A 14,125-nucleotide genomic window follows, 5' to 3' on the forward strand; every position below is an offset into this window, starting at 1 on the left:
ACTGATAAGTGTTGTGGGTCTAGATAATTGCAGAATCTCAGCACCACAATTTCCAATAACAGTAGGGAGGAGAGCAAAGCAGAGCACATAAATACTCAGTTGATATTGCCAGCTAACACAGCCCAGAAAAATGCTTAAATTAAAATTAATAGTGGTAATTGCTATCTTTTGCCTAAATTGTACAGTGATCAGCATTCAAAATTTGCATGTGCACACATAGACCCTCCTCAGTCATAGGTGGTTTGAATCCACACTGCTGTGGATTCTTAGCAAGAAAAGCCCATCTCACTATGCAACATATCTACTGAGAATCAACACCTTTTAACTTCAACATGAAAATTAATCACTGTGCAGCTAGAAATCTGAAATTTATTAAAAAAATGAGGGAACAGACAAGAAATAGCCTACCTCAGTAACTTGATAAGAACGTTCTGAAAAAGAAGAATCTCAAATTTTTGTTTCTTTTCCCAGAGACTGTATTTGCCATGTAAAATTCACTGCACAGCATAAAAAGCAGAAGGGCTAACTACAGCTGGATGTTCAGAAGAGCAATCTTCCTGAACACTAGGTTCCATCTGGACATATGAATGTACAACTTCAGTAAGAAGGCTAGAGTGTCTACAACTTCAGTAAGGCGGCTAGAGTGGAAGTTTTTCTGTAGGTGGCCAAAGAAGTAATTAAAAGTTTAGATCCAAATCCCTGAACATCATTGGTTGTGTAGTCTGGTTTCTAACTTGTGAGCAAGTTCTTCAAAAATTAAGGTGGCTGTGTGTATGGAGGTGGCTTCTACACAAGAAATTCTCCTCTGAAGAGTGCTCAGAACTCTCCATACTGAAGACTCAAGGACAATTGTGTGAAGTCTCTATCAGGCTTCTCTAAAAAATCACCCACGTTCCTAACGTTCTATATTAGTAAGGTCTGGGACATGAGCACTGAGTTTCTAGCTGCTCTGCAATGGTTGTAGTTGTGCTACACAAAAGTTCTCATAAACAAAAAAACAGCTAGTACCAATTTATAACCATCTGACACTGGTTATAACCATCTGACACAAAGTACTGTGTGTTTCTATTTTCCTCACTGCTGCAAATAAAGTTTCTCTAAAACGAACATAAAAATGCCATTACACTGATTCATAACGTGGTATTTTAGGTACTGATAATGTAAGTTAAAATAAGTGCTAAAAAAGTAAAATTGAATCTGCCAGTCTCTGTTCTTCCTCTGGAGCAAACCTACTAAAGCTTGATCTCTTTTTCAAAATTTCAAATACTTCACACATTCTTTCTCCACTCCCTTTAAAACAATAATCTTCACTGAGCTAAAAATCATCTTTTTAAGCTACTTGTGCAGTGACTAAATTATAAGAAATTCTCCCCCTCACAAATATCTATGATCTCTGCTTCAAGAACATTCCCCTTTTTTTGTGTTTTGTCTTTTGGGTATTACTTGAAAGTTTACAAGAGAATAGGTTACACATAGCTCAAAAAGAGATGGAAATGAGAAATTCCACAGAGTCAGAGTCTTATTATCTGTGACAATTCAGAAATGATCCTGTTTGTTTAAACTGCTGAAAAACATAGCTATTTTGGGCTCAGACTGGTGTAAGTGACAACAAAATTAGGACAATTATATGGAGGTTCTTCTATATATAATAAGGAACTCTCAAATATTCTGCAAAGATATCCAAACCCATTAAGACAAGGAGAAATGCAAGAACACACTTCCCTGGCATACTTTGTAAGTTTTCAGCAGCTTTATTAAAGCAGTTTTGTTTTTTATTTTTATATCAAAATGTTCACTTTCTTGATTTGGCAGAAAATAAAGAACACCTTAAGACTACTTGAACATTCACAATAGTGATATTTCACCAGCAAACAGTTAAGCATTATATTATCCTTTTCTAAACACACTAAATCATAATTTAGAGACATGCTGGGTGTGTTAGAACTGGCTTCTGGGTTCTTCAAATAGGACAACAAGGGCAAAGAAACATCTGCAGACCTGTAAGAGCAGAAATGCATCTTCTTGAAAATTCCCCCACCTACTGTCTCACTTGTCAAGATGATTACTCTTGCAAAACAAGATGCTATAAAATACAGCGTTGGTGAAGCCACGCCTCGAATCCTGTGTTTAGTTTGGGGTCCTCCCTACATTGAGGTGCTGGAGCATGTCCAGAGAAGGCAACAGAGCTGGGGAAGGGTCTGGATCACAGATCTGATGAGGAACATCTGAAGGAGCTGAGTTGCTTAGCCTGGAGAAAAGGAAGCTCAGGGGAGACCTTATCACCCTTTCCAACTCCTCGAAAGGAGACTGCCTTGAGGTGGGAGTTGGTCTTTTCTCACAGCTAATGAATGATAGGACAAAGAGGAAAAGGCCTCAAGTTGCACCAGGGAAGTTTTAGATTGGATAGTAGGAAAAAGTTTTTTCCCTGAAAAGGTTGCCAAGCACTGGAAGAGGCTGCCCAGGGAAGCAGTTGAGCACTGTCCCTGGGGGTAGTTAAAAGATGTGTAGATGTAGCACTCAGCAACATGGTTTGGTGGTGGGCTTGGAAGGGCTGGGTTAAAGGATGGACTCCATGATCTCAGAGGGCTTTTCCAACCTTAATGATTCTATTTTTGGCTCTTGGAGAACTCTACTTTCTTGTATTTCACTGTATTCTTGTATTTCAATGTATTCTTGTATTTCATTATGTACTCTTAAGTTACATAGGGAATTTTAATCAATTTCATTTTACTGTAATCAACTTCAGCGTTTAAATTTTTTAAACCAACTAAACCAGAATCCAGTAGACTTTTCATATGAAGTATCTAATATGAAGTATCTAATACATCAGAAATATAAATACATCTGCATTTTGAAGAAGCCTGGAATAACAAAAATGACCAGGAAATGGTAAAATTGTGGCAAAATTGAATGATAACCTCCACATAAAATAAATTCTGTAAAGAGTATGTCTTAACATTCTTTGTATTTATAATATTAAAGATTAACAGGTTTTTAAATACAAGAAGTTAAATAGGTCAAAAAGGCAGCTTCTAAAGTGAGAGATTTGCAGGACTAAATTTTAGCAGGTCTGTAAGTCCAAAGAAACAGTCCCACACACCCTTTTCTCAGCATGCTGCCAGCTCAAGAAGCTCTGGTGCTGTAGCTCTGGACAGGTCACTGTCACCCTGCAAACACATTTCCACTTTTCTGACATATCTGTGGGTCTGAACAGACACTTGAATCCAGGATTTGGCCATGTTAAAAACAAACTAACAAACAGAAAAACTTCTTACTTTATCTAATAATAATCCTCGATATGGTGACTCTAAACCTAACATCTGGGCATAAAGCAAAGATGTCAGGACAGCAGGAAATAAGGGCTTAGACTGCTACTGAAGGCACCAAAATCTCTTATTATGGGCTCAGCATAGCCTCAATAAAAATCCTTTCTAAAGAATCTTTTAAAAATCGCTAAAAAATTTAGAATCCATTTGATGACCCCACAGAATCTGGAACAAATTGCAAGCCATAACCAGAGAAGCCGATGTGTGTTATCCAGTGAACCTGAGCTAGGAGCCAAGTCTGTGAATAGTACAGGACAAGGCACTTTTGTGATGTTAACACAATAGATAAATTGATAAAAGAGAAATAATAAAAGAATCATCTAAACACAGCATCAGATAATTAAGAAAAAGCACCATGAAGTGTTCCTCAAACATCTACGAGAAATCTTTCCAGGCAAGGGCTAGCTGATAGCATCATAAAGCAGTGGGAATCTGTTTAACATAGGATTTAGTGTACTTCATTAGTGAGAAGAATTCCCAAACATACCTAAACACCTGAAGCAGGGAACTGTTCACCAGATTAAATATAGCTTAGTCTTACTAGTAAATAAGCATGAAATATTTTAAAAGTTTTTCAGTTCTGCTCTTTTTGAAATTCAGTGTCCTCCCACAAAGACATCATTATTTCTTTATCTGAGACAACATCTTAAAGTACTGTACATTTAAATTGCAAAGCACTGCAACTTATCTGGCAAGTGATGGATATATATTTCTAGTTTAAAAACATCAATAGTTCTACTACAAAAACTAGATATTGAGAGCACATTTCAAATGCAGAAAAGTTAATTCTACACAACTGTTTTCAGTCTTCAACTAATGGATCTTCATTAAACTCCCTTATGACTTCCCAGGGCTTGCAAATGAGTGAATCAAATTATTTTATTGAATATGACTCTAAATTATTTCAATTGGTCTCTTGTCTATAGAAATGTATTTGCAAATTATAGTGTTTGCATATATTTGGATATCCTTAGTTACCCAAATTATTACAGAACTAGGTAGATGAAATACACAGAGCTAAAAGGCAAAAAATTAAACTAAAGGCAAAATTAAACTAAAGGCAAAAAATTAAACTAATATAAGTAAAATACTTTCAAAATCTGGTTTTGTTGTACAACAGTATCTACAAAATTCCTGCTGTAAACAGACATCTAATATAACCTGATACTACAAAAGCCAAAAATAATTCAATGGAATGGTCTACACAAAATTTCATAAATACATCTATGAACCAACCATACCTTCAGAGCCTTCACAGAAAATGTCATGTTGCATTTTTTCAATTACATGAATATACTCCACTTTTCCTCCAAGGTATTTCTATTGAGCAAAGGAAAACATCCTTTCCACTTCACCAAATTACACCAGTGTCTTTGTGTATGCAATTTCATTCAACAGTTACACCCTCCAAGCTCTGCTAGCATCTGTAGTCTAAAAATAAAATGTACCAGAAGTATTCTGTATATTTTCATCTGATGTAAAAGTGCTGCATGAAGAAAATGTGTCAGAAAATATTGTATGCGTATAAAACGTTGATAAAGTACTAAAAGTAGTCAACTTTAGTCCTAAACACAAAACATTCTACTTGCTTTCTAAAACCACTGAAACAATAAAACCTGCCTTTTAGCAGTAACTAAATATGCTACAAGAACACTCAGATTTATTCCAACAATAATACATGCCCCACATAATTGTTTATGAACAAGTTACATTATGGTATTTATAGAAATACAAAAACATTTAGAGGTGTATACACATATGTACACATATAAAATATACAGTGAGAACATTTAAATATGTTTTTTGAATCTTTTAAAGATAGAAGCAAACAATAGTTCATGGGAATAAGTCCTCTTCTTCAAAGAAATGCTAGATCTTGCTTTAAGAAATTATGTTGGTGGATTGCAATGCAACTCACAGCTGCAAATCAAAGTTTTCTATCTTTAAAAATAGATTTTGTGGCCCAGGAATAAATACCACTACACATTTTCATAGTAAGGGCTACCCTCCTGGTATGCTTGAACATATATTTATTTCCATATAGAAGCTCTTATTAATACAAATAGAATTACACAGATCTGTCTACATGAGCAATTTTGACATACTTTAACACATTAACATAAGAAGGCCTTTCAAAATGTGCTGAAATAATGAAGAATTAATTAAAACACTATTCACAGAATCATGAAATAGTTAAGGTTGGAAGGGATCTTAAGTATCATCTAGTTCCAAAGCCCCTGTTCGCTGCTGGCAGTGAACCTTCCACTAGACCATGTTACTCAGAGCCCCATCCAGCCTAGACTTGAACACCTCGAGGGATGGGAAGTTCATAGTCTCTCTGGGCAACTTCTTCCAGTGCCTCATCCCATCTTATGGTAAGGAATTTCTTCCTAATATCCAATTTAACCCTAGCTTTCTCCTGCTTAAGGCTATTACCTCTTTTCCTATCACACGTCCTTGTAAAATGTCCCTTCTCACCAGCTTTCAAGCAGAGCCCTTTAGGGACTGGAAGGGTTATATGCAAGACATTCATTGCTTTTATAATATGCACAACTACCAGCTCCTTCAATCACAAATTTTTCTAATATTACAACAAAGTAATATCCCTCACAAGTCAGTTTCCATTGTGGAGGAAGTTCTTGAAACTGAGTAAACACTATCTTCACAACATATATTTATCTTGGTCTCTTGTCTACGAGCCCCTCCACCGTTTCTTCATTGCATTTATGCCGCTGGCACTACCAGACAAGACAAAGCCCTTGAATCACTTCTCAGAGCAATTAAAGAAAGTACCAATATTCTCAGCAGGTCTAAAATGGCAGCAATACACTTTGAAACCGCATACACGAGGGAGATTATATTGACAGCAAATATTAAGTTCCAATGCCTGGGGAGGCAATGTGTAATGGGAATGTTTTCTGCATTTGCTCATAGTATTCTCTGCCTAAAACTGCTGTACTGCGGCATTCCCAATGCTCCAGCTGCATTTTGCCTCAAGATAGATCACTTGAACATGACAGACTCCCAAAATTGTTTTTCTAGATCATCTTTTATCCGTTAGATATAAAGAAACACTCAAAAATCTTAATAATTTTTTGTCTTGACTCCAAAAGACAAGTATTAGACTGCATGCCCGTTTTTTGTCAGATGTCCTACAGAAAAGGCCTGAGCTCTTAACTTAAATATACAAATAAAACAAAATCTTCCAAAGCTCGTGTTTTTCCAAGGGAAACTTTAAGCTACTTTGAGGTTTCTAATGCTCCCATCTCTCTCTAATCAATAAATGTTTGAAAAAAATCAGACATAAAATCATAATTAGGCTGAATTTCTGGTCCTCTTTAAATCAATTATTTGAAGACAGAGAAAAATACAGAAGTTAACAGAATTCTATTAGTATTCTAGAACAGGAGCACAAATATAATTACTTAAATTTTATTCCACACAAGTACCTAGGAGCAGAATCTTACCTTGATCAAATGGTTTACCCGGACTCCATGTATGAAAATAATCATCCTGGAGGGGGAGAAACAACCTAAATTTAGTAAAATATAAGGAATCCATGAAAAGCTCACAGTATCATAAAAGACAGAAGAAGCATACCAACCTCTACTTCCTAGAAAAGGCAAGCAGCAAAACAAAATAAAAAAGGAGAGAAAAAGATTACAGTTATCATAATGGGACAAATTACTTATACAGAATAAAACAGTGTAATTCAGAGGCCATTTGCATCACTCATAGTAAAAATGCTATTCAAAAATGTTACTTAATAGCCTTTAAAATAGAAAATGTCTTACTCACAGTACTCACACAGGTTATGTTTCTAGCACTGTTTTTAAAATGTTACAGTAGTTTTCCTGTACTTTAACTTCAATGCTATTGAAAAACTTAACTACACTTTCAATGCATGGCTTTTCAAAAGTAAAGCTTCAAAGTCATCATCAATAAAATACAGCTATTTTAAACAATATGTGAATTTTGGAAAAATAATTTTCTATGTAGTTTTAACCGCATCAGTAAGATCTTTCATTTAGTCAGTCTAATTAGCTCTATTTCCTATAAATCATCTTTATAAACGTAAAATATCTTCCTCTTTATGTCATCAATTACATTAGGCTTCAATTCCAAGAAGGAAAAACTTAATTAAACTAATTGCTTTCAAGATTATGTGACATTTGATAATAAATTACAAATTCACAGCCAAGACAATAGATTCATCAGCACATCTCAGATAACAGGTGTCACAAAAAAATGGCTGGAATTGTTTATTATTATGTCTTAATCCAACTAACTATTCTCTAGAACAAAATATTTAAAAGACTGTACCAAATATTATAAAGTCTGCATATATTAAACTTAACAAAATGTAGTGGGTGTACTGTCAAATCCAGCAGTTCTATCCCACTTGCTAAAAGATCACTGTAAGAAAACATCAATTTATACAAATTTTAAATACTGAGAAAATGTAAATCTCATACAGTTGTCAAAGCCATCCAGTCAGAATTTAGAAATTATCAAGCATCAACTATGTCTTTGCAAGTACAGAACACTCATTGGATTTTGACCCAAAAAGAAAAAAAAAGTGGTTGCAGCCTAATCTGTATTTGACTGATCATGTTTTATTAGAAAAAATGTTTTTATGAAAATTTGTGTTTTGAAAGACAAAGACAGAACTGAGCAGAATCTGGAAGTGCAAAACAGAACTGTATTTCTGTACCAGTACTTAACCATTCCTTTACTCTGGTGCTGCACAGATTAAAAATCCACAAATCAGTATATGTGATTTGTCTTTTTAATTACTATATTTTTGAAGTAATAAAATACACACAGGCATATCATTATTTTCCAACACACAAAAAGTAAGTAGAAATTACAATTATGACGGCATTTTTGAAATATTCCTCCTAATATTCACCATGGTGTTATTCCTACAGTGGTGTTCTGAACAGGTCTGAACCAGCTGTGAGGCAATTCTGTTCCAGGAGTCACACCACAGTGGCAAAACTTAAGATTCTTGAAAAAACATCAAAGTAGTAGATTTTCTTTCTATGTCTATTAAATCAACAAGGTTCATTTACAATGAGCCCATGCAGAAAATTGAGTATTACTATTAAAATAGTGAAAAATTAGAGTATCTAGAACATTCAGCTATTAGAACCAAAGAGAAGTCATCCTGAGTGTGACAAACATCCCCTCTAAAGCAAAGCATCCAGCATTTTGCTTAAGGAAGAATGTACAAGTGGGGCTTGTATGAATTATATGTTCTCAAGTTGGCCTGAAACCATCCAGGAGATAAATCAATTCTTGTTCATCTCTACTGCAGACAACTTCACAGACACCAAAGATAATATCCCTCAGGCATTGCCAAAAGTCTTGCTGACTGACTTCTGTCTACAAAGCAGCTCCCTACCTTTCTTGTTACCTTTCTGTGAATCTTTTCCAAGTCTGCTCTCTTGGCAACTGGAATTGTGCAGAGCATTCAAGACGAAGCAGCATTATGGATCTATACACAACACAACACTATTTTGTTCTGTATTCTTCTCCCCAGTATGCCTACCCCTCTGTTGTCTTTGTAGGTTGTATCTATGTTTTTGTTCTTTTTAATATTATTTGAATGGTTTGCATGGAATTCTCTACTATAAATCCAAAATAAACCAGAAATACCCATAAACCATATGTACCTATACTGATTTTCCTACAGAATTAATTTTTCCAATCAGGTGCTACTTAAATAAAATCCACTATTGGATATGTTAAACAAAACCCCTATGTGCCTCTACAAACAATTAAAATTGATAATCAATTGTCAGATTAAGTAAAGAAAATGCTTCAATAAATTATAGCTTCACAATTTCACAAATATTCCTGAAGCTATTTAACCTTCTGCATAAGAACCTGGCTTCCTCTTACATTCAGACATTTTCTGATCTTCAGTCAGTAAGTTTGATTATAATATAGTTCAATATCCTCTGAAGAATGTAATCAAGATCATTATATCATGTACAAAGCCTCATTTTCACAATTTCAATATAAAAACATAATGAAGGAATACACAGTTTACAGTGAAGTCTGGGTAGCCTCACAGCATCTCTAGGTAAAGTAGCAATCTATAAATGCAAAAGTCAGGATCTCAGGACAGATCCTAAGTCTCCTGAATTTCTTCAGGGGTTGGTTTGCTTGCCATTGTCCTGAGCATGTAAAAGGGCAAGTTGTAAAAGTAAGCAGAATAAAGTCACAGATTTGTAACAGTAACCATACCGCTTTTTCAACATCTTCCAGCTAACGGCATTCATGCATTTTAAACAGAAAATTCATCCTTACTGCTCTGCTTGAAACTATGTGAAATGTCAGGATTTCTTTCAAGTGTCTCTTTGAAAGACACAAAGCACTTCTAATAGCCATGGATGATTGACTTCAATGAGTTTAATATCCATGCCTTAAAATTGTGCATATTTAAGCATTACACTCATTCAGGGTCATAGTGATGAAGTGTTTCTAAGATCTTAAGCTCATGGTGCAGTTATATATGCAATTTGAGACTAATAACTTTTTTTTCCTGAAAAGCTCTTACTATTAAAAAAAATTACATCATCTGAAAATCTGACAACTCTATAAAAAGAATCAAAACAGCAGCTTAATGAGAAAAGATATTAAAAAATAGGAAAATATATATTCTGCCTTGAACATTTTTATTGCTTCTTTTTCGACTTCAATATTCTTCTATATGTATTCTCTTATTGTTAAAAATGAGTTATTACGTAAGTTTTTAAAAAATACACGTTATGGTAAGAGAGAAAAAAGCTCAATGGAAAAAAAAATTAAACAACAAAAAACCTAGACCATACATGGCAATGTAGTGATGCAGCAGAAGTTTTCATCTTTCAATAGACACAGAACCTAGGAGCCTATTGCTTATCTTTCCTCTGTAGCACATTTGTTACATTATTTAACCCATCTCTCCTCTGCAACATTTTCTGCAAATGCTGCCACCACTTGAACAAAAATCTATATTCTAAAGAACATAGTTATACATAGTTGATGAGTGACTCAGAGAACAGCAGGTGTCCATAGGTGAGGAAGGAAGTTTCCTCACAAAATATTTTCAGACCAAGGTTAACCTGAAAAATCGGACAAAGAAAACTCAGCCCTTGTTTTGTATTCAATGTTTTCGCTCTAGTATGGCTTACACAGTGAAAGCTAATATATTAAAATAAAAGCTGATTTGTAACAGAGAAACCACTAAAATTGAAGCAGTTTTCCAGTTTTCTGAACTTATAATTATCTTTATATTTATTAAAGTACAATTTCACTGGTGCAGCACAGGGGTATTGTTATTTATGTGACTTACAAACTACCAATTTTAGAAGGCTGAGCAATGTCAGGCTTCATTTATAATAACTTTTCAAGAAACAATACTTCTAACAGTTGCCAAAGCAAGAAAGACATGACTTCCTGAACACCGTTCAACAGCAAACTTAATTCTGCCCATACAAAATTCCATTTATATGACTTACTTTATATGCAAAAAGTACATTTTACTGCTGGCCTCCCTATTCCTACAGAAGGGTTGGTTTGTTTTTAACAAGGAAGACTTGCATACTTCACTATAAAAGGACATGGAATTGCCTTTGACAATTTTAGAAGCAAAAGTTTTTCTGGTTGCCCATGCTGCTTAAAAACTTAAAATCTACAGTATTAGATTCAGATTATTTTTTCCTCACTGCTGTTAGCTGTTCTCCTATTGAGTATTTCACTCTTTTTAATTTCAAGGAGTTCTTAATGGGCTTTCCATTCCAATTCTTCTATCTGCATCTCAAGTACACACATCTGCTTCTCATCCAACACGAAAGCTCTTTACCTCTTTCAGGCTAGGTCTTTGCTATTTGGTAGCTGTGCTATTTTCAGACTCCACTCCAACAAGCCAACTCAGTTCAGCCAACTATCTCACATCACAGCTCTCCCCTTGCCTCAAGCTCAATTCTGCAGCAAACTTGAGCTCCCCGAGTATCTCCCCCTCACATCTTTGCACCACTCCAACAGCAGAGGATTTGATTCATCTGCCCCAAACCTCCCCAGTGTCTGTAACAGATATTTGTATCCTAAGTCTCAAAGAAAGAGCTGGGGTAGAGTTGTCATCTGATACCTCTGCACCAACCTCTTTCCAGTGCCAGAAAAAGAAAGCACAAAATGTGTGCAGAAATTTTTTTCTGCTTGTATTTTGCTCCAGGACCTTCAGCCTAATGACAGTGAGATTGTCATTATCCTACAAAACCTTAAATTTCTGGTCACATGAAGAACTGTTACAGTAATAAAAGGATGAGACAACAACAAAACTGTCATCATATGGGAAATCCACCAGTCCTAAATACTGTAGCTTCCTTAAATAAATGAGGGTCACAGACAGCAAACTCAGAGTAACTAAGATATACACATCTAATGAGAGTACTACCCCAAAACATAAACCATAACTGAGGAGCTACAAATTGCACCAGGAAAATACATTATGCTTATGTATTAGAAAATTCCTCAACCTGAAACCTGAGCCAGTCTGGAATTCTCATCTAGGATGCAGACATGTTGTTCAGCAGCATGTGGATACTCACTTGCCTATCAGATGCTGGTTTTCATCTCTGCTGAAGTGCACAGACATCTGATCTATCATAAGCCATGTGAGCACTCTGCTGTACAAATGTGGAGGGTCAGTTTAGCCCATTAAATGCAGGATAGTGCACACATGAGAATAAGGCAGACACTACACTCCCCAGAACCCTATTTACTATCACTGCATCTCACATACCTCAGAACATCTGTGAAAGCAAGAAGCCAGCATGGACCTTGTGCTCCTTAGCACATTTTTTACTAATTGTCCCAGAGGCATGTAATAAGTTGCTTGATCTGTCAGACCTTATGTGATGTCACATAGCTACAGGTCTGCAGTAGAACTAGGAACAAAACTAGTTCCAGGAGGGCAGGGACTGTTGCATCTAGCACATTTTTTAGCTCAATACTTTCTTCTCAACAGGATCTCCCATTTCCCACCAGCTGAAATACCTGTTTTGCTTCCCATAAAGCCAAATTTAAGAACAGCACAGAGCAGGAAGCATTCTTGAGTGAATCAGTTAAAAAAAATGATTTAAAAATCACATTTATTACACTTAAGAAATTAAAGAAAATAAGCCCAGAAGATATTTACAGACTAGCAAAATGGAGACTTCCGCCAGCTTTGACTGCAGATTAAGTCTCCCATTAGAAACATAATTAGTTTAGCCAAAACCACCAGGAGTTCAGTGCTCAGAGTACTCAGATACAGACACAGGCAGCAGCCCTTCACATCAATACTTCTGAGAATCAAGGAGCCAAGATAACCATCAGATAATAACTCAAAGAACCAACACCAGAAAAATTCCAAAATAATGAACCACCCCAGAGGTAATATAAGCATTGTTCCTCTGGCAGAGAAAGACATCATCACCTGCAGGCAATACAGAGCCTTGCTGCAAAGCCCCTTTCCTGCTTGCCTGGCAGGCAGCCCCCTGGAGCGGGGCACAGCACTGGCAGGTGAAAGGACACGGCTTTGCTGTTCTGTGCCAGCCTGCAGGGAGCCTGATGGCAGCTTCCTCCCCAGCCCCTGGGCCCTGCCACCCCTGAGGCCAGTATTCATGGGGCTGCCAAAGCAAAACTAGAATCAATAGCTGCTTCCAGTGACTCTGGCACTCAGCTCCCCACATCCAGTGTTCATCCCGCTCCCTTCCTTTGCCTCGTGTTTCTAGTACCATTGATGAAGCTGGGCTGGGAGCCACCACTTTTCAGCCCTCTGTTGCACAGCTCCCATTCAGTAAGATTTCTGTGGATGCTGTCTTTTTGGTACTAGCAGTGTTACTAACAGCAACTTTGAATAGCACAGTATTTGAAATCACTTGTCAAGAAATACCAAACACTCACTAAAGCATATATTCAGAAATATGGAGAAAGTACTGAAAAACATTTTGAAAAGGAAGGAATTAATATCAAAGCACAAGCACTATAAGCTTCCAAATCCCAGTAAAAATTAAAACATTGTTTCTTTAAAAGTGCATCTCATATTTCTCATCATGAATAAAAGAAATAATGGACCATCTTTTCACTAAAAATAAAAAACGTTCTGGTCATTCTTCTATTATGCTTTCAGGATTGAACTTGTGAAGAAGGCCTTAAAATATATTTGCTAGACAATAGGAGAAAAAAAGACTATCTGTGGGACTTTCATATGCCTGCTTAGGCATTTCATGCACCTGGTGCTGTTCCATTTCCTCAGATGCCACTTCACTAATGCACCAGCCCAAGGCAACAAGGGCAAAAATTACTCCCTGATCCTCTGCATACAGTTCCACAGACAGCCAAAAGCAAAACAGAAAACAGCAACAGACTATACAGAGAACTTAGATCCTATATGTGGGGCTGGAGGGAATCTACCTTGGCATGTTGAAAGAGAATGGCAATATGATTGTGAGGCTATGGTTTGTGTCTATAAAAAAAAAAGGTGACTGTATAAAGGAGATCTTTAGAAACTGGAAAAAAAGCTAACATCTTAAAAAGATAAAAGCTAAGAAAAAAATACTCAGTGCAGAGACCCACCAATGACCAGTCAGAGAGGCTTGCACAATGAAATAACAGTTTTGTGCACAAGGAGACAATGGGGGGTGTGTGCACCTTCTGTATCAAATGCTGCACTATTCCACAAATGACAGGAGCTCATGTAATTTGTCTTTTCAAACTTATCTTTCTCCCTCCACCAGCCTTTTTTTTTTGTATAATGCAGCAAT

At 36.2% G+C, this 14,125-nt stretch overlaps 1 protein-coding gene across 1 annotated transcript in view; it reads right to left on the minus strand.

Moving 5' to 3' along the window:
* The window catches only part of SPOCK3 (SPARC (osteonectin), cwcv and kazal like domains proteoglycan 3), a 167,290-nt gene that overhangs the window by 98,438 nt on the left and 54,727 nt on the right, over window positions 1-14,125 (minus strand). The window contains exon 3 of the mRNA XM_036382411.2: window positions 6,794-6,839. Coding sequence (XP_036238304.1) covers window positions 6,794-6,839 — 46 coding nt within the window. The remainder of the gene's footprint in view (window positions 1-6,793; window positions 6,840-14,125) is intronic.

Source organism: Molothrus ater, chromosome 4 (genome assembly GCF_012460135.2).
Source record: "Molothrus ater isolate BHLD 08-10-18 breed brown headed cowbird chromosome 4, BPBGC_Mater_1.1, whole genome shotgun sequence".
Classification (NCBI taxonomy): Eukaryota; Metazoa; Chordata; class Aves; order Passeriformes; family Icteridae; genus Molothrus; species Molothrus ater.